The following is a 26899-nucleotide window of genomic DNA, read 5'->3' on the forward strand; positions in this document are numbered from 1 at the left end:
GTAATCCGTAATTGTCATGAATGAATGGTATTAGAGTAGCGATAGATTAGGTGTGTTGTGCTATCATAGCATATTTAGTCTAAATAAATCAACGAAACTAGATTTAACAATTGTAGTTTTATCGATTGTTAGATTTTAGGATTAACTATTTTCGCTAATCGAAAAGCTATTTTTAATCAACATGGAATGCTATCGTGCCCAGTTGATTATTGATAAGTTTTGACTGGATTCTGGGTTTGGTCAATTAAAATAGAAAAACACAAGAATTTTAGTGGTTATCTCTGTTATTCTAAAGTTAATTATTAGAAACTGCATTAATAAATTATTTGTTAACCAATGACCAGTGAGAGAATTAGAATACGAAAATTTCTTAAATCAGAGTTTGGTAAAATATTGAATTTCTCATTTAATTATTTTCTCTCCTCATTTATTAAATTCTCACATTAATTTTAATTTGTTATTTTTATTCAAAACCAAAAACCCCCATTTTAGTTACATTCACTTGAAATAAATAAATACTCGTTCCCTGTGGATTCGACTCTGCTCACCGCTATACTCGTTTTGTTAAGGAGTAGAAATTTTAAGTTTGTTGGCTAACGACAAACCTATCAATTAGACTCGTGCGTTTTGCGTGAAGGATATGATCAACCACAGGACTGTAAACAAATGAAGTCAGTTGGCAAACTCTTTTTTCAAGTTAAACTTGAGTCAAAAATATTTTATTAGTGTGATTTGTTCATATAGATTAATATGAATATATATACATTTTGAGAGTTTTTTACGTTTGGATTGCAACCTTCATTATCAAATCTTAACACTCGAGCGATATTTCCTGGATATATAAGTTCATACATTTCGAACGGAACTTGATTAAATTTTTACTTGAATAAATTATTTTACGCCTGAATAGAATGGGAATCCAATTCTCCATCCATAGGCCCAGACGAGTTTGTGTCTCCTTTAGAGGGTAGATATTCAATTAGTAATCTGCAGCACTCGTGTCAACCACAGAAACCCATCCTACGTGTACGACCAGATAAGAATCAGATAAGGCCCAGCCTCCCACAACCCTCAGATGGATTCACTCCCTTAATCCAACGCCCCCCGTTTCTCCATCCCACCCATGTCCTGCTCTATATCCTCCCAAACCACAATTTCCTACACCCATCACAACTCCATTCCCAAAAATGGCCGCCGCCTCCACCACCGCCGCCGCGGCATCCTCCTTCATCGGCGCCCGCCTCCCCGTATCCCGCTCCGGTTCTTTCAGGGTTCAGGCCCGGTTCGGCTTCGGATCAAAGAAGAAAGCGGCCACCAAGAAACCCGCGAAGAAGTTCGCTCCCGACCGGCCGTTGTGGTATCCCGGCGCCACAGCTCCCGATTATCTCGACGGGTCCCTTATCGGAGACTACGGATTCGACCCGTTTGGCCTGGGAAAGCCCGCCGAGTACCTGCAGTTCGAGTTGGACTCGCTCGACCAGAACCTGGCCAAGAACAACGCCGGAGACATTATCGGGACCAGAACTGAGGCCGCCGACGTGAAATCGACGCCGTTCCAGCCTTACAGCGAGGTTTTTGGACTGCAGAGGTTCAGGGAATGCGAGCTTATCCATGGCCGGTGGGCCATGCTCGCTACTCTCGGCGCCATTACTGTTGAGTGGCTCACCGGTGTCACCTGGCAAGATGCCGGAAAGGTACCATTATTATTATTATACTTCTTCAAATCAAGAAATACGTGGTTGTGTATTCATCATAATGAACTGTTGTTTTCGATGACGTATAACTTATGGTATGATGTGATCGATGTTTTAGGATTCTAAAAAATTTGAGACTCAATTGTAACAAATTGATTAAATAAAAATAGCCTTATGATAATTAGTTAATTTATTTGTCAAATGATACAAATTTAAGGGCTAATAATTATGTCGTATATGTATGTGTGTTTCAAGAAAGTGTACCACAAATGTTTGTTACACATTGATATTGAAATTATACATAGAACTATATGAACTCTACTTTAATTTAAAAAAATGCATTTGAGGAAGTATTATTATAATTTCTAAGGCAATAAGTAATTAAGTTTATCATTTGCTTATCAAATAATAATGTATATAAATGATACACTGCAGGTTGAGTTGGTGGATGGATCCTCATATCTTGGGCTATCACTCCCATTCTCCATGACCACATTGATCTGGATCGAGGTGTTGGTGATCGGGTACATCGAGTTCCAGAGGAACGCCGAACTCGACCCGGAGAAGAGGTTGTACCCGGGTGGATCCTACTTCGACCCATTGGGCCTTGCGTCCGACCCGGAGAAGAAGGCCACCCTCCAGCTCGCCGAGATCAAGCACGCCCGCCTTGCCATGGTCGGCTTCTTGGGCTTCGCCGTGCAGGCCGCTGCCACTGGCAAAGGCCCACTCAACAACTGGGCTACCCATTTGAGCGACCCGCTCCACACCACCATTTTCGACACCTTCGGATTTTTCTCTTAAATTAAATTAAATTAAATTAAAGCTCTACTACTACTACTATAATCAATCAATTAATTAGTGCATGCCTCGTGTATTAAATCGCAATTGCGAGGTTATTTGTTGTCTTGTAAAGATTGTAATACTCCTACTCATGTTTTGTATCGATAACTTGATTATAATTCTGTATCTCTCTAGGCAATGTGACATGTCCTTGTAATGTGATGTCCTATTTGGGTTTGCTCCAAGTAAAAGGACTTCCGACTGAGGTGTGTTATTATTGAAAATTCTCGTAACATCATATGAGATAAAAGAGAGATTAGACCAATACCTTTCAATGACATAGGATAAACAATCTTCGGAAACTCGAATGAAATTATTTTTTCACTAATTCTTTTTCTTATTTTTCTTTTTGTTTTAAAAAAAAATGAAATTCAATCATAAATCTTCTTAACAGCCACCCGTGTACAATCCAGATGAAGCTTTCAATTGCTTCAACTCTTAGAATTCCTCAATTGTGTTGTAGAGACTTGATATTTATCATTCAAATCAATCCGATGTTATTATTAATAAAGATAAAATAATGAATTTTTTATTATTTCTATTTTATTATATTTTTAGATTTCATTTGAGAATATCTTGAATTTCCATTGAATTAATGTGGTTTTTGAGCTTCATTGATTTTCGAATTCGTTCGTTAAAATTTATGTTATCTAACACATAAATCACTTTGGGTACCGAGTAAAAAAAAATGTACATGTCATTGTGTTAATCCTATGTGCACCGGAAAAAAATATTGCTAAAAATATGGGGGAGTTGGTGAGATGGAAGCTCGATATTTCCGGTTACTTTCTCAACGTCTACTTAGGTTTATAGCTTAATTAACAAAATATTAAATGAGTTATATATATGAAATTGGAAGAAAGATGAGAGTAAGGAAGCAAATGTTATAACCAACCCTAAATTTACATCACATATTTTTCTCTCTATTTTCTTCGAGTAATTATTATTTTATTTCATATTTTTTCGTTCATCGTGACACACGTTACGCATGCGTTTCATAAGAAGTATTTTTTTTTCAATTTTAAATAAAAATTATTAACTTTTGAGACTTAATTTATAGGAGATAAAAATAAATAAAAATAATAATAATATAGTAAAACTATATAACTAGTTTGATAAGATGATAATGGCATGGGCAATTTGGCAAGAGATTTACTGCAGAAAACATGAGGATTCTGCTTCTACTCATCCGATAAGAGTAAACTGGGTATGTTCTTTTCTTAGGTACCGTTTGGTATATGAGATGAAAGTAGGATGAGACACAAATTTTTACTCATCTCATGTTTTTCTCATTTTTTGTTAACTCAATGATATCTCATGGCCCGGTATGACATTAGATGTAGGCTTGATGACAAATACCTCTCAACTCATAGTATTAGTGGATGATCAGTGTCATATAAGTGAAATTATGTCAAATTGACAATGGTAATTAAGATAATAAACACAATAATCCTACAAAATCAAAAATATACAAAACAACATATTATCCATATTTATGTTTTGTTTATCCATATCTAATCATGTTTTTATTCATCTATCGTACATCCTATCCATGATAACAAATGATATCTTAATGAATTTAGAAGGTCCCAATCCACGTTGTTGATACCTGCTCTGTCAATATTGAAATAGTGGTGAATTCAAAGTGGGAGGCTCAGGCTCCCGATATGAGACAGTATAGAGTGGATGTTGACGTGGGGAATGACGAGGTGAGAGGGAAATTCTCGACTGGAATTTTTATTCGAGATCATTATGGAAATGTGGTGACTGCTTCGGCTAATATAATTCGAAGACCACTGTTGTAAAAAATGTTCGCAAGCGTACGAGTGTTAAGTTTTAATATAGTGATAAAATCAGATATCGATCCCACACGAAGTAAAATAAAAATATTCAGTGTTTGTAATTAAAATAGTCCAAACTTTATCTAAAAAATCAAACTTTCAGAATTTTTGCAAAAAAATAAAATAACAATGAAGTTTTTATAAGCACACACACAATTTTCAGATAAAAATCAATCAGAGAATAATGGTCTAGAGGTATAGATTTCACCTGATTTCAACAACAATCAATCCTAATTAATTAATCTTCATGAATTTCAATCAATTAATAGCCAAGAACACTTAAGTTTATTATTTCCCTCTTTCGAGCAACAAATAATTTTTATCAACTATAATTCAATTTCAATATCCCTATTAAGAATCTACTTGCAGTGATCTATCACAAAACAATGTTCTTTTTTTAAAAGCTCTGTTAAAATTATACACTCTTTCGAGCTATATAAATAATTAACAGTGTATTTTATAATGGTCTTTTTCAAAATCTCCTCTCCCGAGTGCCAGATTTCAAATAAATATTACAAATCAATTATTGATCACATAATTGAAAAGACAATCAATTCTAGAAAAAACAATTAATCTAGAAGAAATTCAATTCAATAAAATCAAAAATTCATGAAAGCGTCTACACCAGGTTCCGTTGGCTCTAGACTCTAAAAAAATTAGTTCATAATAAAATTCTGAATAAAACAATAATTCATAAATCTAAACATATTCAGAAATAAATAAAAGATAGAAAAAAAATCCGTCGATGCGATGCCGTGTCCGGTCTCTCGATCTCCGTCTTCGTTCTTCAAGTTAAGCTCCAGATATTCCATAAATCACCCAGAAAATTCACGATCAATCTATGTTCTCTAATCTGTACGTGTGTTGTGGCGGCTGGCTTTTTTCTTTGACAAAGAATCTCTTTTATATCGTGCACAAAATCCCACTCAAAAGCCCATATAATAATTGTCCGAAATAATAAATTCTAGGATTGCGATCGGGGCGGGCGCTCTATAACTCCACGCGGGCGCGCCTTAGTTTCGTTGAATCTCAAATCTTCACAGCGCGTTAGCACTTCATTTTCTCTTCTTTAGCGCTAATTTTTAGCGCTAACAACAAAGCCCATTAAGAAAGCCCAAAGCCTTTTCTCTTTTTGTCTGATCGTTCTTTCTTTTCTTTCTTTTATTCTTCTTTAATTCCTCTTGTCTCCATTTTATTCTTTTCTATTCTCAACTTCTTATTTTTCTTCACTTTTTCAAATAAATTCAATAATTTCCTACAACCACAAAATAACAAAACCCAGGCATAAATCTGCTCGAAACAAACAATTAACAATAAAAATCATATATAAATTAAGTGTATAAAATACACTTATCAAATACCCCCAAACTTAGACTTTTGCTAGTCCCGAGAAAAACTACCAAACAAATAAATTCTAAAAACTTCATATCACCAAAACCAACAAGAATAGCCAAGAAATATTATGGAGCAATGGCCTCAGCAATGATTTTAAAAAAATTTCAAATCCAATCATATCACACCCAACTAACACTTGAAAGTTTTAATCATAACAAAATAACCGCATAAACTCACAATCTCCGCAACTCACGTTCAAAACACCCTTATCCAAGTTCAATTCACACATTCATAGATCATGAGAACTTTTCATGGTAGAATAGGATCAAATATAGGATATTAATAAAAAACACTCACAAATAGATAAATGCAAAGAATAATAGTGTGTGCGTGTTTCGATCAAAATTCATAATCATTAAAAGTATCAATCAACAGTCCATAGGCTAAATTCTCGCAACTCTTCTCCACTAGTATATTGGGCAACTGAGACTCGGTCAATATGACTTAATCAGCTTATAATATAAGGCCTGGCTCATGGCTACAAATGAAGGATAAGAATTCAAAATAAGGAGTAATTTATATTCATGCTTAAATTCTAAATTCGACTCCTTTTCATTCACAATTTCACACCTATTTTCACTTCAGTTCAATTATTTTTCAATTTTTTCACAACTCTTTCACAACTTTTTATTTTCTACTACCTTTTTCTTTTCACAACTACCTTCTTCATTTCAATTCATCCACCACACCATTCCATTTTCACAAATAAAACTAGGAGCATATAACATTTTAGCATTCAAATTACTCCCTTAAAGGTAGGAATTAGTGTATTGGCTATTCAGGTAGTAAATGTAGGACCTTGAAATAATGACGAATGAGGGTTTAGTCACACATTTACACGCATGCCATTCAATTTTCAATAAGGTTCAAACAAGGTACTAGAGATAACATATATAATTAGGTAGCTTGAAAGGCTCAAACAAATTCAGAAAAATTAACTAAATCATCCCTAATCACAGTTTTGCCCGTATTTCGCCTCGAAGAGTGTTCGAACTAGTTCTAGACAAGTCTCAATCCATAATTAAATCATACAAAAATCAATCAGTGCAAAAAAAAACAATCATCAATAGTAAACGATGATTTTCAACAACAATTTCAGATTATGTACCTCAATGTACTAATATACGTGTAGGCTCAAATGGGAAACTAAGGATAAATTTTTTCAATGAAAATCAGGCCCAAAAATTCAAACAATGCCTCAATCATCTCTATGTCTGTATATCTCAAAAATCAGATTCAAGCATTAATCACAGAGTATATAGGAAATTGTTCATTCACTTTGATGATGTCGATTTTTTTATCTCGGGTTTGGTCTCGTAGAATGGATCCTCAAATTCTCCAATTCAAACAAATAGGGTCGGGTTTCAATAATATCTGCACGAGCAACAACTAGGTCAGGGGGCGCCGAAAGTGTTTTCGGCGTGACCCCTCCGATGCTTAAGTCAGTGTCTTGAAGGCAGAGGTATGACGAGTGCGAAAACTGAGAGATATGAGTGCGTGAATATAAAAGTGAGAGTGAATGTGTGATAAATAATGAATAGTGAGTAATGAATAATGAATAATGAATAATGAATAATGAATCATCACAACCATAACAATACCTGTATTTATAGGGGAAAAATAGTAAGGTACCTAGTCGAATTATAACATGTCCTGGACTAGGACTCTTCATCCATTGGTCCCTTTGTAAGCTTATCTCTATCTCGTGAATATTTGAAAAGATCCAGGCTTATCTCATATATATCAGAGTCCTACTTGAACTCGAAAAGAATACTTGCGGCCCATTAGAAACAGTCTAGATCGGCCCATAATGACCAGCCCCGGTCAAAGTCCAATATAGTCCAAACTGGGCTGGACCTTAACATGTTGGGCCATATCGGGTAGACCAATTATAAACGGGCTCGGGTTGAAATATTTTCTCGGGGTAACACACTTGGTTCCATTTTTTCCAAAATATTTGTCAGATAGGTAAACAATCATGGATTTCAGTTATAGCAAAAAATATTTCATCATTGGCCATGCATCCATTTCTTTCTTGACTTCTTTTAAACTCAACAAACTCACTTAAACAATAAATAAACTCAAAAAAATTTATCTATGAAGCATACAATAAAACTCAACTACTCAACTACTCAACTTTCAAACAAACAACTAAATCAAACATTGATTCACCCCCCCCCCCCCCTCCAAAAAAAAAAACTTATTAAAATCATTGTCCCTAATGATTAAAAACAACAAAATGAACAAGGGACACATACCTTAATACCGAGCATCAGCACTCGGCGTCATCATCATCTCTATATTCATGGAAAATAATTTCGCAGTGGCAATGTCATGGTTAACATGGTTGAGAAGCACCACATGAACATCCAAATTAACCTGAAAATAATACATGCACACTATTAAAACACAAAAATTTAAACTCAAAGCAATCGATCAAGACAATATTGCGGGAAGAAACACAAATCCATGGCATGGCAGGCTTTGGATGTGCGATTGCTCATAGTGTATGCTTGGTTTGATGTCATGCGATGATTGTGGGCTTGAAGTTGCTGGTTTTGGGGCTGCTGGAAGTTCAAGTTGTGCATGGTGTATGGGTGTTGACGCATGGTGAACTGCTTCAGCTGGGATGGTGCGCGTTTGCGCATGGAAGGAGCGCAGATGAGGACTCATTTGCGCAGAGTTGTAGCTAGCTGGGGTCGCGTGTTTGCACTAGAATGTAGCGCAGATGAGGATTCGTTTGCGCAGAGTTGTGGCTAGCTTGAGCGCGATTGCGCAAGGTTAAGCGCAGATGGCATCTTGTTCGCGCAAGGTAAGGCACGATATCGCTAAGGGAAGCGCGGATTGTGTGCACGTTTGCGCTAGTTCTTGCGCTGTTCTTGCATCAGTGTGGCGCAGAGGAAGCGCAGGCGCTCGAGAGAAGTGGCGCGGGCGCGCCGCGTGCTCGCAAATCAAGCCTGTTTTGTCTAGGAGCTGCGCGGGTGCTCAGATGAATGGGGCGGGCGCATCTCTTGCTCGAATTTGAGAATATTAAGCCTGCAAAATTTTGAAAAATTACAAGAATTAGTCTTCAAATATTTATAATAAAAAACTTAACAATAAATAAAAAACAAAAAATAAAAAAAAACTGAAAATAAAAGCAAAAAAAATAAAAGAAAAAGCTTGGGTTGCCTCCCAAGTAGCGCTTGGTTTAAAGTCGTCAGCCCAACGTTCACCAGTATCAAGTCTTCCCCTTCTCTTTTACTCGCCAAATAAATTCCATGAACCGCCTTTTAAATTTTGCTATCTTTGTCGTGGTCTTCTTTGTTGATGAACTTGATGCTTTCTTCTTCACAACCGGCTCAATTAAGCATAATTCTTCGATGGGTGGATTAAGTGTCTTCATGAATAAAGTGAAAATCACTCTCTCGCCTTCCACACCCATCGATAATTCACCCTTTTTTACCTCGATCTTGGTATCCGCAGTGGCCAAGAATGGTCTCCCCAATATCAGTGACATATTTGTATCCTCCTCCATATCTAGCACAACAAAATCCGCAGGAAAAATAAATTTATCTACTTTTACCAAAACATCTTCAATAATTCCAAGAGGATATATAATAGATCTATCAGCCAACTGTAATGCAATCATTGTGGGTTTCACCTCACCAAGTCCTAAGCTCTTGAAAACAGACAAAGGCATTAGATTAATGCTAGCTCCTAAATCGCAAAGTGCATTATTAAAATAAGAAGAACCAATAGTGCAAGGAATATTAAAACTCCCTGGATCCTTTAGCTTTTGTGGAATCTTCTTTTGGAGCATAACACTGCACTCTTCCGTTAAATTCACCACCTCGTTCTCTAGCAGCCTTCTCTTCTTGGACATCACCTCTTTGATGAATTTAGCGTAATTTGGCATTTGCTCAAAAGCATCAGCAAAGGGTATGTTGATGTGAATTTTTTTGAAAATCTCCAAAAATTTGGAGAACTTCTCATCAAGAGCCTTCTTTTTGAACCTCTGCGGGTAGGGGAGTGAAGGCTTGTACATCGGTTTGTGCTCAGGTTCAGGCTCCTTCTTCTCAAATTTCTTCTCTTCAACAGCAAGTTCTTGGACTCCAACTTCTTTCCCACTCCTCAACTCTATGGAATTGCACTGCTCCTTGGGATTTACCTCAGTGTTGCTCGGAAACTGGCCTCTGTTATTATCCTTCAGTGCGTTCGCCAACTGCCCTATGCTAGTTTCCAAGGATTGAAGTACAGCACCCATGTTGGCCATGTACGTCTCCAAACTGTCAAGGCGAGTCTCAGTCCTCGCCATCCTCTTACCTGATTCCTGTACAAAAGTATTAACCACATCTTCCAAAAAAGGCTTATCCTCATCCTTGTTTGTATTGAACCCCGGAGGATTCAACACATTTTTGTTGTTAGCATAAGAAAAATTTTCATGATTTCGCAAGCTAGGATGATAAGTATTAGGGACAGGGTTTCCTCTGTAAGCTCCATAACCTCGGTAGCCATTAGGATTGATATAATTAACTTCTTCTGGGGTATATGATCCTTCAACTCCAGTTGAATCTTCAACATTAATCTTATTCAAAGAAGCTACCTGTGTAGTCAGTGCAGATAATTGAGCAGTGATGGATGTGAGAGGATCCACTGCATACACTCCAGCTGGCTTCTTGACTCCCGTACGATCAGATGGTCATTGAAAACTGTTGATCGTCATCTGTTCTAGCATGTCATAGGCTTGAGCGGGGTCCTTTGCAAAAATAGTACCTCCAGAAGCAGAATCCACGTTCATCCTCGTAGGCGCATCCAGTCCGTTTTAAAACCACTCGATCTGTTCCCAATATGCAAAATTGTGGTTAGGAAAATGTCTTAATAATTCTTTATACCTTTCCCACGCCTCGTATAGCTGTTCAGTGTCTATTTGCCGGAAGCTGCTGATCTCTATCCTCAACTGGGTGGATTTAGCAGGTGGAAAATGTTTAGCAAGAAATCTTTCTGCCATCCCCTCCCAAGTAGTAATGCTCCCTAGCGGCAGTGACTGCAACCAACTCCTTGCTTGATCCCTGAGAGAAAAAAGAAACAAGCGTAAACGAATAATATCCTCAGACAAACCATTAATTTTTATCGTATCGGTTATTTCCAAAAAAGTGCGTAGGTGTAGGTGAGGATCAGCAGTGGCGCTCCCATTAAATTGGTTCTGTTGAACCATGTTGATTAACGCCGGCTTCAATTCAAAATTGTTGGCGTTTATGGTCCCTCGAGCGATTCTAGAATAGTGAGCCTGGATCGTCGGTCTGAAGTGGCCTCTGATTGGAACCAGAGGAGCTTGTTGTGCTTCTTGTTCAGCCATTCTCTCAATTTCTTCTCTTCTAATTCTTCTTAAAGCACGTGCAGTGCGCTCGATCTCAGGATCAAAAAGTAGAGAATTCGCACTTTGAGATCGTCGCATAGACTGCAATTAAAAAAAATAAGAAATTAATTAGTAACTTAAAAATAAAATAAAAAAACTCTAAATTAAAATCTAGACTAATTGGTAACAAGACTAAAAAATAATCAAAATTTACTTCCCGGCAATGGCGTCAAAATCTTGTTGTGAAAAATGCTCGCAAGCGTACGAGTGTCAATTTTTAATATAGTGATAAAATCAGATATCGATCCCACAGGGAGTAAAATAAAAATATTCAGTGCTTGTAATTAAAATAGTCCAAACTTTATCTAGAAAATCAAAATTTCAGAACTTTTGCAGAAAAATAAAATAACAATGAAGTTTTTATAAGCACGCACACAACTTTCAGATAAAAATCAATCAGAGATTAATGGTCTAGAGGTATAGATTTCACCTGGTTTCAACAACAATCAATCCTAATTAATTAATCTTCATGAATTTCAATCAATTAATAGCCAAGAACACTTAAGTTTATTATTTTCCTTCCCGAGCAACAAATAATTTTTATCAACTACAATTCAATTCCAATATCCCTATTAAGAATCTACTTGCAGTGATCTATCACAAAACAATATTTTTTTTAAAGCTCTGTTAAAATTATACACTCTCCCGAGTTATATAAATAATTAACAGTGTATTTTCTAATGGTCCTTTTCAAAATCTCCTCTCCCGAGTGCCAGATTTCAAATAAATATTACAAATCAATTATTGATCACATAATTGAAAAGACAATCAATTCTAGAAAAAATATTAATCTAGAAGAAATTTAATTCAATAAAATCAAAAATTCATGAAAGCGTCTACACCAGGTTCCATCCGATCTCTAGACTCTAAAAAAATTAGTTCATAATAAAATTCTGAATAAAAAAATAATTCATAAATCCAAACATATTCAGAAATAAATAAAAGATAGAAAACAAATCCTTCGATGCGATGCCGTATCCGGTCTCTCGATCTCCGTCTTCGTTCTTCAAGTTAAGCTCCAGATATTCCAGAAATCACCCAGAAAATTCACGATCAATCTATGTTCTCTAATCTGTACGTGTATTGTGGCGGCTGGATTTTTTCTCTGACAAAGAATCCCTTTTATATCGTGCACAAAAGCCAACTCAAAAGCCCATATAATAATTGCCCGAAATAATAAAATTCTAGGATTGCAATCGGGGCGGGCGCTCTATAACTCCACGCGGGCGCGCCTTAGTTTCGTTGAATCTCAAATCTTCACAGCGTGTTAGCACTTCATTTTCTCTTCTTTAGCGCTAACTTTTAGCGCTAACAACAAAGTCCATTAAGAAAGCCCAAAGCCTTTTCTCTTCTTGTCTGATCGTTCTTTCTTTTATTCTTCTTTAGTTCCTCTTGTCTCCATTTTATTCTTTTCTATTCTCAACTTCTTATTTTTTTTCACTTTTCCAAATAAATTCAATAATCTCCTACAACCACAAAAACAACAAAATCCAGACATAAATCTGCTCGAAACAAACAATTAACAATAAAAATCATATATAAATTAAGTGTATAAAATACACTTATCAACCAGTGTCTGTTTTGGCAGGATAACTTACTGCCATTTTACATGGATTATAGATGTGTAAGTGTTTAGTCCATAAAATAGAAAGCTATTTTCTCAGCCCAATGCCCAGTTCCTAAAGTCTTGCAGTCCGACCATTTCGGTCCATCAACATAAAGAAGAGTCCAAGGCCCAACAAAAAATTAATGGCAGCGGAAAATTGAAATGAAAGTTTAATTCAAAAATCAAGACCAGGTCAAAATTAAGTTATAGAGAGATAAAGAAAAAACGTGGCCCATGATAGAAAGAGAAGTTGTGGATAGTTACCCAAACCTTGAAGAAAATTGGACGGAAGCCTTACAGAATAATATTCACAATCAATACACAACAATCTCAAGCTCCAAAAAAGCCCTGATTCTACAGCATATTTCTACAAAATTTTCAAAACATTATAATCTTTCTGCTTATTTCCAGAAATTGTAATGCACATTTTCAGCACTTGTTGTTGGTTCCTCGTACTGTCCAGTAGCATATATTTTATGTTTTGATGGCAAACATTTGTCATTTTGAAGTTTGTATTAACGAAGTCAATATTTCGATTGTTATTATGACTTTTTGTTCATAATTTCTTGAGTTCTTTGGCATATAACCGGTGAAATTGAGATCGAAGATGAAACCAAGGCTCACATTTCACTTGGTTTAGAAGTTAGATTTATTCTCTTTTTGTTCTTATCAATTTTGACATAATCGTGCCTGGCACGCCTGCAACATGCCCACTCGAGCCATTTTTGTGTGCAAACATAATTCTGGAATAATGGGACCACATGTCGTCGAAGAACCGCAAAGATCCAGATAAGAGCGATGGCAAACCGTCGTCACAAGATGACAAACCTGGAGATTTTGTTCCCCAGGATGTTGCTGCTGAAAATATTGTTCATCCGATGGTTGAACATATTGAGAAGAACAAACAAAATGAATGAGGAGGATCTGGTGATATTCCGGAGATGTTGGTGGTTCCTTCTGAACACTTTAATTTCATGGTCTCGAAGAAGTTTGAGGACATGTATCTGATGGTCGCTAGCACCATGGAACGTATGAAGGAAGCACATAGACTAATGATCACAGTCATGAGTTATATGAGAGGTGATATTAATCAAGACCAATGGAGATTCTGTGCCAAAGATCATTGAAAAGTTTCAGGAGCATGCAATTAATCCAATTACAAAAAAAACACTAAAAAACAAGGGTGAAAAAACGTTGTCTATTGCCTTTTAAAACTGATGTTAAAAGGCATGTTGTTAAAAAGTACGGTCAAAGACAACGGTTTTTCACCCTTGTCTTTTGAGCCAACGACAACAGTTTTTCACCGTTGTAAAACCGTTGTCGTTGGCTCAAAAGACAACGGTAAAAAACAGTTGTCTTTGAGTGTATTTTTAACAAAAAGACTTATAACATCGGTTTTAAATCGAAAATAGACAACGTTTTTTCATCCTTGTTTTTTCAGTTATAAAACAAAAAAAAAAATTTAACTTACAATTTTTTAATATTATAAATTATTCATAATCCAAAATTCAAAAATAAAATTTATACACAAATTTTAAATATTATAAATAATTCAAAATTCAAAATAAAAATTATTCCTCTTCCCTCTACTCAAACAAGAACCACTTTTTCAAAGAAACTCAGAGACAGGGGCGGAGCCAGAAATAAATAAAAGTGTGGCTAAGATTTTTGAAAAAAAATCAATGTATCAATAAAATTCATAGGAAGGGGTGGTTAATATTTTTAAAAAATCAATGTATCAATAAAATTCATAGAATATATCAAAAGTAATACATAAAAATGGGCTGGGCTTAATCAATTTGGGCTAGAGATATAAATGATTTTTTTAAAAATAAAGTATATATCCAATATGGGCCAAATTGCCACCCCCTCTATCCGCCCCTGCTGGCTTGTCTGGTTTCAACAGTTGCAGTGGAGCGAGCTTTTAGTATTGGAGAAAATACATTGGACGAGAGAGATTCTAATTTAAGGCCGGAAATTTGGAAGCCTAATATTTACTCAATGATTGGTCAAAATTCGCTAGCCGAACACAACATATTAAAAGTGATGAAGAAGATCAAGATGATACCGAAGAAACATCCGAAACTACGATGGGAGGAAATGCAAGTGAATGTGATTTTTTTTTAAACATGCCCCTCCGCGTGGATGCACAAAAAACATATTTAGGCTACCCATTCAGGGGGCCCTGGGCAATTCATGCGGGGTGTAATGCTCGCGTGCCCTCCCCGCGTGGGTGCTCTTTGCCAAGAATTTTCCTTTTTTTTTTAATTAATTAAGGGTTAGTTCGGAACCGGCGGTTAATCGGACCTGGACTCAGACCCGAACCGCCGGTTCACCAATCTGGTCCGAACCGATCATGGACGGACTGGTTAAGGGTTGGTATTTTACCAACTCGGACCCGACAAATCCGACCGGGCCAGGTCTACAGTCTACTCATAAATTGAAAACAGAATTGGGCTTATATATTTTATCGGCCCCACATCATATGACACTAGTATAAAATGAGAGACCCATCGGTGTGAGGAGTCTGCTTTCTCCCGTTGGCCCTCTCCCCTCGCCGCTGGGTTTGTAGTGACCCTTACCCGGATCACCTACTAAACAGAACTTAGGCATGCAATTAACTTAATAAAACAGATATCAGAATAAACTTGCGAAAACCATAAATAAAATAAAATTCCAAGGAAAGGAATCTGTAATTTATCCAAATAATATACAACCAAAATCGAATAGCTGTATCAACCCAAAACAACAAAAATAAAACCTAGACGAAGCTCCAGCTGGCCAACCACCGCCTAGCCCCTCTTGGATCCACCCGCCTCGTCCAATCGCAAACCTGACCCATGGAATAGGGTGTCCAGAAACACAGAGTACGAGACGTGAGCATAAAACACTTAGTACGAGAGTATGAGTATACATGCATGCAAATTAAACTCCCTATAAACTCGAGGTCAAGGATCAGATAACAGAGACAGACTGGGCCCTGGTATGTAGCACACTGCGCCGTCGCTTCAGGAGGTGGCTCCCATACCATAATACCAGTGGATATGCCGGACCCAAATCAATGGAAGTCCAACCACTAACAGGATAGAGAAAAACCCTACTAACAGATATCTCGAAGGAGATAGCTCAGTATGCAAATGAATGCAGCATAAATCAATTACATATAAATCATGCAGTCACATAATACATGCATACTCAGTCAGGATATCTCGAACAATACTTTCGTACCTCAAATCAGTGCAAGCTCTACCAACTCTAGGTCCACGCCTATAGTCTGCTCTACACTGCCAAATGATACTACTATCATTATAGTGCTCTAAAAGCCTTAACTAAGCTATTGCATATTCCTAAATATTTATAGGAAGCAAAAGCTATACCTTCGTCCGTCGTTAGCCCTTTGCTGTCGAGCGCCTCAAAACTAGGCTACAGCTCCGCTACGATGCCTGGATCGCTATGCCACTATCGGATTCCCGATGGGACGCCTAGAATTCCCTAGATCGGAGTTAGAAGGCTAAGGAATCGAGAGAGAAGAGGTGATTGGTGCGTCTAAATCTGAATCTCGTCCCTCCTATTTATAGACGGAGTTCGGATTGTCCGAACTGGACTTCGGGTCGTCCGAACACGTTCGGGTCGTCCGAGCTGGGCTTCGGGTCGTTCGAACCCGATATTGCGTCATTTCTTATGTCAGCATGATGACATCATCCATGACGACTGTCGGCAGCACGTTCGGAGCGTCCGAACCACTCTTCGGATCGTCTGAACCCTGACTTTGGACCGTCCGAACCTTGACTTCGGAGCCTCCGAACTCGATGACCCTCAAACCATTTTCAAGTGTTCTGAATCCAATTCCGGACTCCGTTAACCCATTAAGAGTTTCCCTTAATCACGTTTACTCTTAATTAGTAGGATTAATGAATTGATTAACACTTAATCACTGATTTCGGGTACGGGCTACTACATTCTTCCCCACTTAAGATGTTTCGTCCTCGAAAACAGATCTTAAGTACTGAATGTAAAACAGAAATCAGAAACATTCTTTATTCAAATCAAACGTTTACAGAGTTTGCAACTGAATAAAACTAAAAGAATGAAATCAAAACAACTCAGGATGGTCTTCACGCATCCTGTCTTCAAGCTCCCAAGTAGCTTCCTCAGTGCGTCGGCGTTGCCACTGAACTAAAACCAAAGGAATGACTTTGTTCCGCAAAACCTTATCCTTATAATCCAGGATACGAATAGGTTTCTCAACATAAGTCAAATCCTTGCTCACCTGAACCTCAGACCGCTACAGAATATGAGATTAATCTGCCAAATATCGTCGCAACAGAGATACGTGGAACACGTCGTGGATACTGGATAGATGCACTGGCAAATCTAGTCGATAAGCCAAATCGCCAATGCTCTCCAAGATCTCAAACGGACCGATAAACCTGGGAGACAACTTGCCCTTAAGGCCAAATCTGAGAATCTTGCGGAAAGATGACACTCTCAGAAACACTTTCTCCCCGACATCGAACTGCAAAGGCCTACGCTTGGTATTAGCGTAGCTGGCCTGACGATCCTGTGCAGTCTTAATCTGTTTCTTGATCTGATCAACAATGTCTATCGCCTGCTGGATAAACTCTGGTTTCTCATCCTTTCTCTCCCCCACTTCTTCTCAAAAGAGTGGAGTACGACAACGTCGCCCGTACAACGCCTCAAAAGGTGTCATCCCAATACTAGTATGACAGCTATTGTTGTACGCAAACTCGATCAACGGCAAATGATCCTGCCAGGCTGAACCAAAATCCATGACGCACGCTCTAAGCATATCCTCCAAAGTACGGATAGTGCGCTCTGACTGACCATCAGTCTCCGGATGATAGGCAGTACTCAAACTGAGAGTAGTACCCATCGCACGCTGAACACTCCCCTAGAATCTAGAAGTGAACCTGGGGTCACGATCGCTGACAATGCTCACAGGCACTCCATGAATTCGAACGATCTCCTGAATGTACAACCGAGCCATACGATCCATATTGTACTCCCGGCTATAGGCAATGAAATGCGCTGACTTGGTGAGTCGGTCCACCTCAACCCAGATAGCATCACAGTTTCTCGGGGATACCGGCAAATGGGTCACAAAGTCCATTGTGATAAACACTCATTTCCATTCAGGAATAGGCAGACTGTGAAGCAATCCTCCAGGTCATCGGTGCTCTGCCTTGACCTGTTGACACACCAAACATCTCGAAACAAACTGAAAAAAACTGCGTTTCATTCCCTTCCAACAAAAACGAGTACGCAGATCCTTGTACATCTTGTTGCTCCCAGGATGAATACTCAACTTAGTGCGATGTGCCTGAGACAAAATCTCCTCTCGCAAATCTTCATCTTGCGGAATCATAAGCCTACCAGACAAACACAGAAAGCCATCTGACTGATAATGAAATCCAGACGAGCTACCCTCGTTAGCTAGACGAGCTAAACGCTGGGTCTTCGAATCAGACATCTGAGCATCTCGAATCCGTGAATACAAAGCTGGCTCAGATAATATTGCAAACATCTGGATACTCTGCACACCTTTCTTATGCTTGAAGGTATAACCTGAAGTACAACAGCCACTGATCGCACTAGACATCGAACAAGTCTGAAGTGCGGATAGTCGCACCTTGCGACTCAAAGAATCAGCAGTAAGATTAGCAGCTTCCGGATGGTACTTAATCTCGCAATCATAGTCCTTAAGCAAGTCCATCCAACGTCTCTGCCTCATGTTCAACTCCGCCTGAGTGAAAAAATATTTGAGATTCTTATGGTCGGTGAAGATCTCAAATTTCTCGTCATACAGATAATGACGCCAGATCTTCAAAGCGAACACAATGGCTGCTAACTCCAAATCATGGACTGGGTAGTTGTCCTCGTGAAGCTTCAGTTTTCTAGAAGCGTATGCGATCACATGCCCATTCTGAGTCAGGACACAACCTAACCCCTGAAGAGAAGCATCAGTGTACACCACATACCCTCCAGATCCTGACGGTAATGCCAACACCGGTGCAGAAGTCAACCGCCGTCGAAGCTCACAAAAATTCTCCTCACACTCGGAGGACCACTCGAAATCCACACCCTTGCGGGTAAGCTGCGTCAAAGGTCGAGCTAACTGAGAGAAGTTCAGAATGAAGCGACGATAATAACCTGCTAGACCCAGAAAACTACGGATCTCAGCAACTGTCGTCGGACGCGACCAATTAAGCACCGCCTCAATCTTTCTTGGATCAACAGAAATCCCCTCCTTGGATATGATATGGCCAAGAAAGACCACTCGATCCATACAGAACTCACACTTTCTCAGCTTGGCGTACAACTGCTCATCTCGAAGAGTCTACAGTACCACCCGCAAGTGAGAAAATGCTCTTCCGTATTACGCGAATACATCAAGATGTCGTCAATGAAGACCACGACAAACTTGTTCAAATACTCCTTGAAGACACGGTTCATCAGATCCATGAACATAGCCGGCGCATTAGTCAAACCAAATGGCATCACTAGGAACTCGTAATGCCCATAGCGAGTACGGAATGCAGTCTTGGCTACGTCCTGATCACGGACTCTCAACTGATGATACCCAGATCTCAAGTCAATCTTGGAGTAAACTGACGTGCCCTGCAGCTCATCAAACAAGTCATCAATATGAGGCAACGGATACTTGTTCTTCACAGTGACTCGATTCAGCTGCCGATAGTCAATGCACAGCCGCATCGACCCATCCTTCTTCTTTACAAAAAGAACAGAAGCTCCCCAAGGAGATAGACTAGGACGAATGTACCCCTTGTCCAAAAGATTCTGTAGCTGATTCTTCAATTCACGCATCTCTGACGGAGCCAAACGATACGGTGCTCGAGAAATAGGTGAAGTACCCGGCATCAACTCTATGCCAAACTCGACTTCCCTAGCAGGAGGAAAACCCGGAATCTCATCAGGAAATACATCTGGGAATTCATCCACAACAGGAATGCTCTCTATCCCAATACTCTCAGCGGATAAATCAACTGCATAGATAAGGTAGCCTTCCCCACTAGACTCTAGAGCTTGACAGGCTCTCAAAGCTGATACCAAAGGCATCGGGGGTCGTGCTCCCTCACCATAGAAAAACCAGCTCTCACTCCCCTCCGGATGAAAGCGTACTAATCTCTGATAGCAGTCCACTGAAGCTCGATAGGTAGTCAACATATCTATTCCCATAATGCAATCAAATTCGTCCATCGCCAGGACCATGAAATTTGCTAATAGAATGTTCCCTTCGAACTCTAAAGGGCAACCCATCACTAGACGCTTAGCCAAAGCAGATTGGCCCGTCGGAGTAGAAACAGACATCACTACGTCTAGTGCAATGCATGGTAACTTATGCCTCTTAACAAAACGTGCAGAAATGAAGGAATGAGATGCACCAGTGTCAATAAGTACAAGAGCAGGTATACCATAAAGCAGAAATGTACCTGCAATGACTTTCTCATTCTCCTCCACTGCCTGATCATGTCTCAGGGCAAACACCTGGACAGAAGCTCGTGGCCTCAAATGAGAACTCCCAACAGGCTGTCCCTGCGACCTCTGCTGAACGGTGGCCTGAGAACCAGATCTTGAACCAGAACCAGAACCTCCTTCCCCAGATAGTGGACAATCCCTCCGGATATGACCAGTCTCTCCACAGCGGAAACAAGCTCCAGAAGCTCTACGGCACTTGTCGGATGGATGGTTCTTCCCACAGTGATCACACTTGTCCTTCTTTTCGAAACGGACAACACCAGCAGAGCCAGAGGAAGAAGAAGTAGATCCAGACTTCTTGAAAGATTGGGCACGTGGACCCAAAGAACTAGCAGGCCTCGACTGAGGAAAAGACCTGTTCTGCCGAATGCTGTCCTCCGCCTGGTGACAACGGCTCACCAAACCCTCGTAGGACATGTCGTCGCCAACCGCCACATGGTCATGGATCTCAGGGTTAAGGCCTTGAAGGAACAGATTATACTTCATCCCAGAGCTGTCAGCAATCTCGGGGCAATAGGATAGCAGATCAAAGAAATTCTGTTGATACTCATCGATAGACATGGCTCCCTGTCGTAGACTCAGTAGCTCGCCTGCCTTCGACTGACGGAGTGCAGGAGAAAAATACAGCTTCTGAAAAGCTGTGCGGAACTCGGCCCAGGTGGCCACTCCTCTCGCCACAACAAAAGGTGCAGAAGTAAACCTCCACCACCTGTGCGCACGTCCATCCAGAAGATAACCCAGGGTCTCCATCTTCTGCTCCTTGGTGCAGTGGAAAGTCTGAAAAGTCATATCCATGCGATCTAACCAGTTCTCCGAATCCTCCGGAGACTCACCTCCAACTAAGGGCTTAGGACCCATAGCTAAGAATCGACGCATAGTGAAACGCTCGTCGTCATGATGACGATGACGCCGTTCTCGACGATGCTCTCGGTCGGCATCGCCCCAACGACCGCCTCCACTACCGTGGCTACTCTCATCATCGTAGTTTGCCATCTACAAAAAATACCTCATGATGAGACTAAATCCCAAGAATACTTTTGCATGCTCTGATACCATAAATGTAGTGACTCTTACCCGAATCACCTACTAAACAGAACTTAGGCATGCAATTAACTTAATAAAACAGATATCAGAATAAACTTGCGGAAACCATAAATAAAATACAATCCCAAGGAAAAAAATCTGTAATTTATCCAAATAGTATACAACCAAAATCGAATAGCTGTATCAACCCAAAACAACAGAAATAAAACCTAGACGAAGCTCCAGCTGGCCAACCACTGCCTAGCTCCTCTTGGATCCACCCGCCTCATCCAATCGCAAACCTGCCCATGGAATAGGGTGTCCAGAAACACAGAGTACGGGACGTGAGCATAAAACGCTCAGTACGAGAGTATGAGTATACATGCATGCAAAGTGAACTTCCTATAAACTCGAGGTCAAGGATCAGATAACAGAGACAGACCGGGCCTTGGTATGTAGCACGATGTGCCGTCGCTTCAGGAGGTGGCTCCCATACCATAATACCAGTGGATATGCCGGACCCAAATTGATGGAAGTCCAACCACTAACAGGATAGGGAAAAACCCTACTAACAGACATCTCGAAGGAGATAGCTCAGTATGCAAATGAATGCAGAATAAATCAATGACATATAAATCATGCAGTCACATAATACATGCATACTCAGTCAGGATATCTCGAACAATATTTTCGTACCTCAAATCAGTGCAAGCTCTACCAACTCTAAGTCCACGCCTATAGTCTGCTCTACACTGCCAAATGATACTACTTTCATTATAGTGCTCTAAAAGCCTTAACTAAGCTATTTCATACTCCTAAATATTTATAGGAAGCAAAAGCTATACCTTCGTTCGTCGTTAGCCCTTTGCTATCGAGTGCCTCAAAACTAGGCCACAGCTCCGCTACGATGCCTGGATTGCTATGCCACTACTGGATTCCCGATGGGACGCCTAGAATCCCTAGATCGGAGTTAGAAGGCTAAGGAATCGAGAGAGAAGAGGTGATTGGTGCGTCTAAATCTGAATCTCGGCCCTCCTATTTATAGACGGAGTTCGGATCGTCCGAACTGGACTTCGGGTCGTCCGAACACGTTCGGGTCGTTCGAACCCGATATTATGTCATTGCTTACGTCAGCATGATGACGTCATCCATGACGACTGTCGGCAGGACGTTCGGAGCGTCCGAACCACTCTTCGGATCGTCCGAACCCTGACTTCGGACCGTCCGAAACTTGACTTTGGAGCCTCCGAACTCGATGACCCTCAAACCATTTGCAAGTGTTCTGAATCCAATTCCGAACTCCGTTAACCCATTAAGAGTTTCCCTTAATCACGTTTACTCTTAATTAGTAAGATTAATGAATTGATTAACACTTAATCACTGATTTCGGATACAGGCTACTACAGGGTTGGAGGTTGATTTTCATCCTATACTCAATCTGCGCTTCTCCACTATCTATTTTTTGCCATACTTCGTAGTTCTGTATCCGTGTTGATTCTTGATGTGTTTTATTACTTTTTTGGACATCTGTCGTAAGTTTTTTTTCCTGGGATTCTTCTCGGGTTCACAAAAATGAAAGCCTTTTTGGGTTTTGATTATATAGTCGAAGAGTGGGGAAGGTATTATGAGGTTGATATACTTGATTTATCTTGAAGGGGAAGCGTACAGTTGCAAGCACTGCCAAACCCATCTCGGTCTATACAATGCCATCATCTCTAAGGTGATCTTTGCGCCACATTTTTTTATTTTATTTTTACTCAGTTTAATATCAAGTAAAAGTTTATAATTTTTTGAGTGCAATAATTGTCTTTTAGAGTAATCGAAACATGACTACCCAAATTTTTCTTAATAAAATATTATTTGACTTACACCGTTAACATCCAATCATGTGTCAAATGCTCGGTCTTAAAATTGGTATGACTTACTCAGTCTTACTATTAATATCACAGTTAAGGTCACTGCTTCGATTCTCCTTGCAACCAATGAGTGAAATCATTGAGAAAAAGATCTTTGAATGATTAGAACAATCAAATGTGACTCTTGAGTTCGTGTACTACTGTACTTTTTTAAAGATTTCAGTTGTACTGTTACCATTAGATATAGTTTTTGGTAAAATGACAAAAAGTTCGGTTCTACACAATTTGTGATCAGTAAGCAATGATAATTGATTAACTAGAAACTTTGTATTGGTCTATTCTCTTGATTTTGGACATAAATTTTTTTTCTCATCCCCTGTTCAACAATCCCATTAAGTTTTTGTAATGTCATTGAGTTCTCCATCTTCTCCCCGGATAAGAGAGTTCATCTTTGATTGAATTCGGTGGCAATGAGATATATTATTTTCTATGTGTCTAGAGGATTTGGATGACTCATCTATTCTGCATACTCTTTTGCCAGAATAGCTTTTGCCTTTTGATTTGGTATGAATTTTGTTTTGTAGTTCAATTCAAAGATACTTTGAAAACATATATAGTTGTTTCTTATTCGATTCAAAGATGATTCATATGCTTAGAATCAAACAATAATATAATGTTGTAGATGGGAACACTAATATGAGTTTAGCTAAAAAAGCCGTGAGATAAATTAAAATGTGGTGCTTTAAGCTGTTAGAACTTTGATATGAGAGTGTGCCTCTTTGGCATGAACTCTTACACGTTTTTATTACACATGTTTTCAGGCTTTCCTCTGCAAACATGGGAAGGCTTATCTCTTCGACAAACTATAAGTGTTCTTCTTTTACATTGTAAATCTTTGGCTGAATTCTCGGAGCTCATTGCTGAGAAATTCAACTCATGATTCGTCTTCTGATTATCTACTATGTGTTCTTAATTGGAATAATTCTAAAAAATTATTATTCTTTGGTAAAAACTGTTGCTTTGAAGAGTAAAAAGTTAGAACAGGTTTAAGAGCAAAAAATGATTAGGCCATGAAAAAGTTACATGTTTCCATCAGCAGTAATTCTTGCCGAAGTTTTGCCTATTTAGAAGTGCTATATATGTGTGTTACTTGATGTCAGTGTGAATATCACTGTTGGAGAGAAAGAACAGCGAATGATGATCACTGGATTACATACAGTTGTTGACATTTTTTGCGTGGGGTGTGGCTCCACTGTTGGATGGAAATACGTGAGTTCTTGTCGTGAAAAATTGAATCATGCTGCTTGTTTCTTATCATGTTTCTATCTCCTTTGCTTGGGACACCTTAATTCGTCGTCCATTTGCTATTTTCTCCATTGCAGGAAGTCGCTCGCGAGAGGAATCAGAAGTACAAGGAAGGAAAATTTATTCTCGAGAGGTATACGAAGTAGTGTTTGCTTTTATCTGTGACAGACCCGGAAATCTTCAATAGAAGCTGAGATCAGTACGTGGGGGGAGAGACAACATATTTGGGCTGAAACCTATATTGTTCAAGAAATTACATAAAATTTAAAAAAAAATTCCCCTTCTCGTCCTCCCTGTTCGCCTCTGTCTGTGATGTTGTATACTGTCACTTCATCATTCAAAACTCATTATTTTCCCCCGTTTGAGCAGGTTTCAAGTATTGGGTCCTGATGGAACCGATATGGCTGGAAGCGATGCGGAAGACGTTTGAATAAATGTCGAAAGTACTCGCTCTAAATCCAAGGTCTTTGGACTGTATATCCTCCTACTCTATTTTCTTTTAGTTGAATCTATAATCTTTTACCCGTTACAAGTGCACATGTAGAAGTAGATTCCAGTTTCTTGGGATGAACCTTTTTTTCTTTTCTTTTTTCATCATTTTTCGAATTTAATTTGCATTGTGCTCGTGAAAATAGCCATGTTGCTTGCTTGCTGGATGTTTGGCTCAAGAAGTTCGTTTAACCAAATTTATTTCTCGACTTTAGTTTGGATTTTGCTATATATTAATGATTATACATCTATTTGCCGAGATGGGCTTGGCCCGCCTTAATTTGGGCCCAAGATGGCAACTTCAATGAGTCCCCACGGTTGATGGGCCCTGATCCAACTCTGTATCGTTCAATGTCTGACTCATGTGACCGTATCTGGACGACTCAAGCTGGCCGAAGGGTATTCATTAATTGCTAATTACCCTTAATATTTCCACCAACTTTTAACATGTTTTAATCGAATGTGATATTTTAATTTTTATATCAATTATAAGCTCGAGCATTTGTCGCTATATCAAAAATTTGAATCCTAAGGGTCCGCCAAACTTTCGAATCCATATAATCTTAGAAGTTTTGAATTACCAACGCAATATAGAATCTCATCCTTTTAATAATTCAAGTGCTTTAAAGTGTATTTTCTGTTATTTAGGTGGCATTTTTTTATTCGTTTAAATCTTCATTTAATATGGGCAGAATGAGAAATTATTGTATAAAATTTACATTTCCAAACACTTTTTTAATTAGTATGAAAACACCAGTAAATCTAAATAACTAGAATGAGTGGAGTATTTAGTTATCAGGTTTGAATTAGTTGAAGTGAAGCCCACACAAATCAAACCTTGGAATTCTTTATTATATTAGTTAAGCAGATAAATTTGAACTTAATTATTTTTGACACGAGGAGCTAGTGGTCAAACCTGAAATCAAATGAAAGGAACCTGCAAAGTACAAAAGGCTCAAATTATATCGGAAATAGAAAAGGGCCCACAACGATTTTGAACTACACGACTCTCGAGACCCACGAAAGCCCAACCCATCTCAGATGTTTACTTTTTTTTTTCTTCTTTTGGTGATTAACCATTTTTTGGGGTTCATATATATATATATATATATATATATATATATATATATATATATAAAATTTATTTTTCAAAATCAATGTTCAACTATTTATATTAAAAGAATATCCCTTTTCATACAAATATAATTTGACGCCTATCTTTTTATTAAAGAAAATTATTTACAAGTTTATCATAACACTTCATTTTTTATTTGTTCCAAATATATAGACTTGTACAATATATCTAACAACATTTTGTTTAACCTTTTACTAATATACTCTTAATAGCTATTTTTTTAAAAAAAGTGTAATCATTTTTTAAATGTATTAAATAGAACTTTGAATATAATTTATTTATTCAGTAGTTTTCTTGATTTATATGAAAAACATAGGCATATATATTGTTATACCTCTATCTAACATAACATAAAAATAGTTTTTTTTTCAAATTTTAACAAATAACAATTAATTTCTAAAACATATGTTGAAGTGTGTTTCTATCAACTCGATTGGGAAAGATCGGATCGAAGAGTACAGTCAGATGAACTTAGTGATCAGATAAGTTCATGGTCAGATCGAAAACTGGGATCAGATCAAAATTTATGGGCAGATGAGTTCTTCGAATGAGTTCAGGTAGATCGGTTGCTCGAGTACTGGGACTTGGTTTGAAGTTAGATGAATTGTCCGTAAAGCTGGAGTGAAACTTGAATGCAGATCAATGTACAAGAGCAGATCAAACTGATTTAGGAGGACTTATCGGGTTGTACCATGTTGACTTTAAGATTGGGCCGTAATAATTTGTTGACCTAAAGTCCAAGAATAAAGTCGGTGTATTTTCTCTATATAAGAAGATGAAAGTCAGTCGTATCGAAAAA

General features: G+C 38.6%; 1 protein-coding gene and 1 pseudogene across 1 annotated transcript; both read left to right on the plus strand.

Annotated features, from left to right (window-relative positions):
- Positions 1-1149: 1149 nt before the first annotated feature.
- LOC140890723 (chlorophyll a-b binding protein CP29.2, chloroplastic-like) lies at positions 1150-2662 on the plus strand. Its single transcript, XM_073298736.1, has 2 exons — positions 1150-1694; positions 2130-2662. The coding sequence occupies exons 1-2, from the start codon at positions 1188-1190 to the stop codon at positions 2493-2495; spliced, it is 873 nt and encodes a 290-aa protein (XP_073154837.1). The 5' UTR covers positions 1150-1187; the 3' UTR covers positions 2496-2662.
- Positions 2663-22939: 20277 nt separating this feature from the next.
- Positions 22940-24906, plus strand: LOC140889505 (protein yippee-like; annotated as a pseudogene).
- Positions 24907-26899: the final 1993 nt, after the last annotated feature.

Source organism: Henckelia pumila, chromosome 3, assembly GCF_033568475.1.
Source record: "Henckelia pumila isolate YLH828 chromosome 3, ASM3356847v2, whole genome shotgun sequence".
NCBI classification, from domain to species: domain Eukaryota; kingdom Viridiplantae; phylum Streptophyta; class Magnoliopsida; order Lamiales; family Gesneriaceae; genus Henckelia; species Henckelia pumila.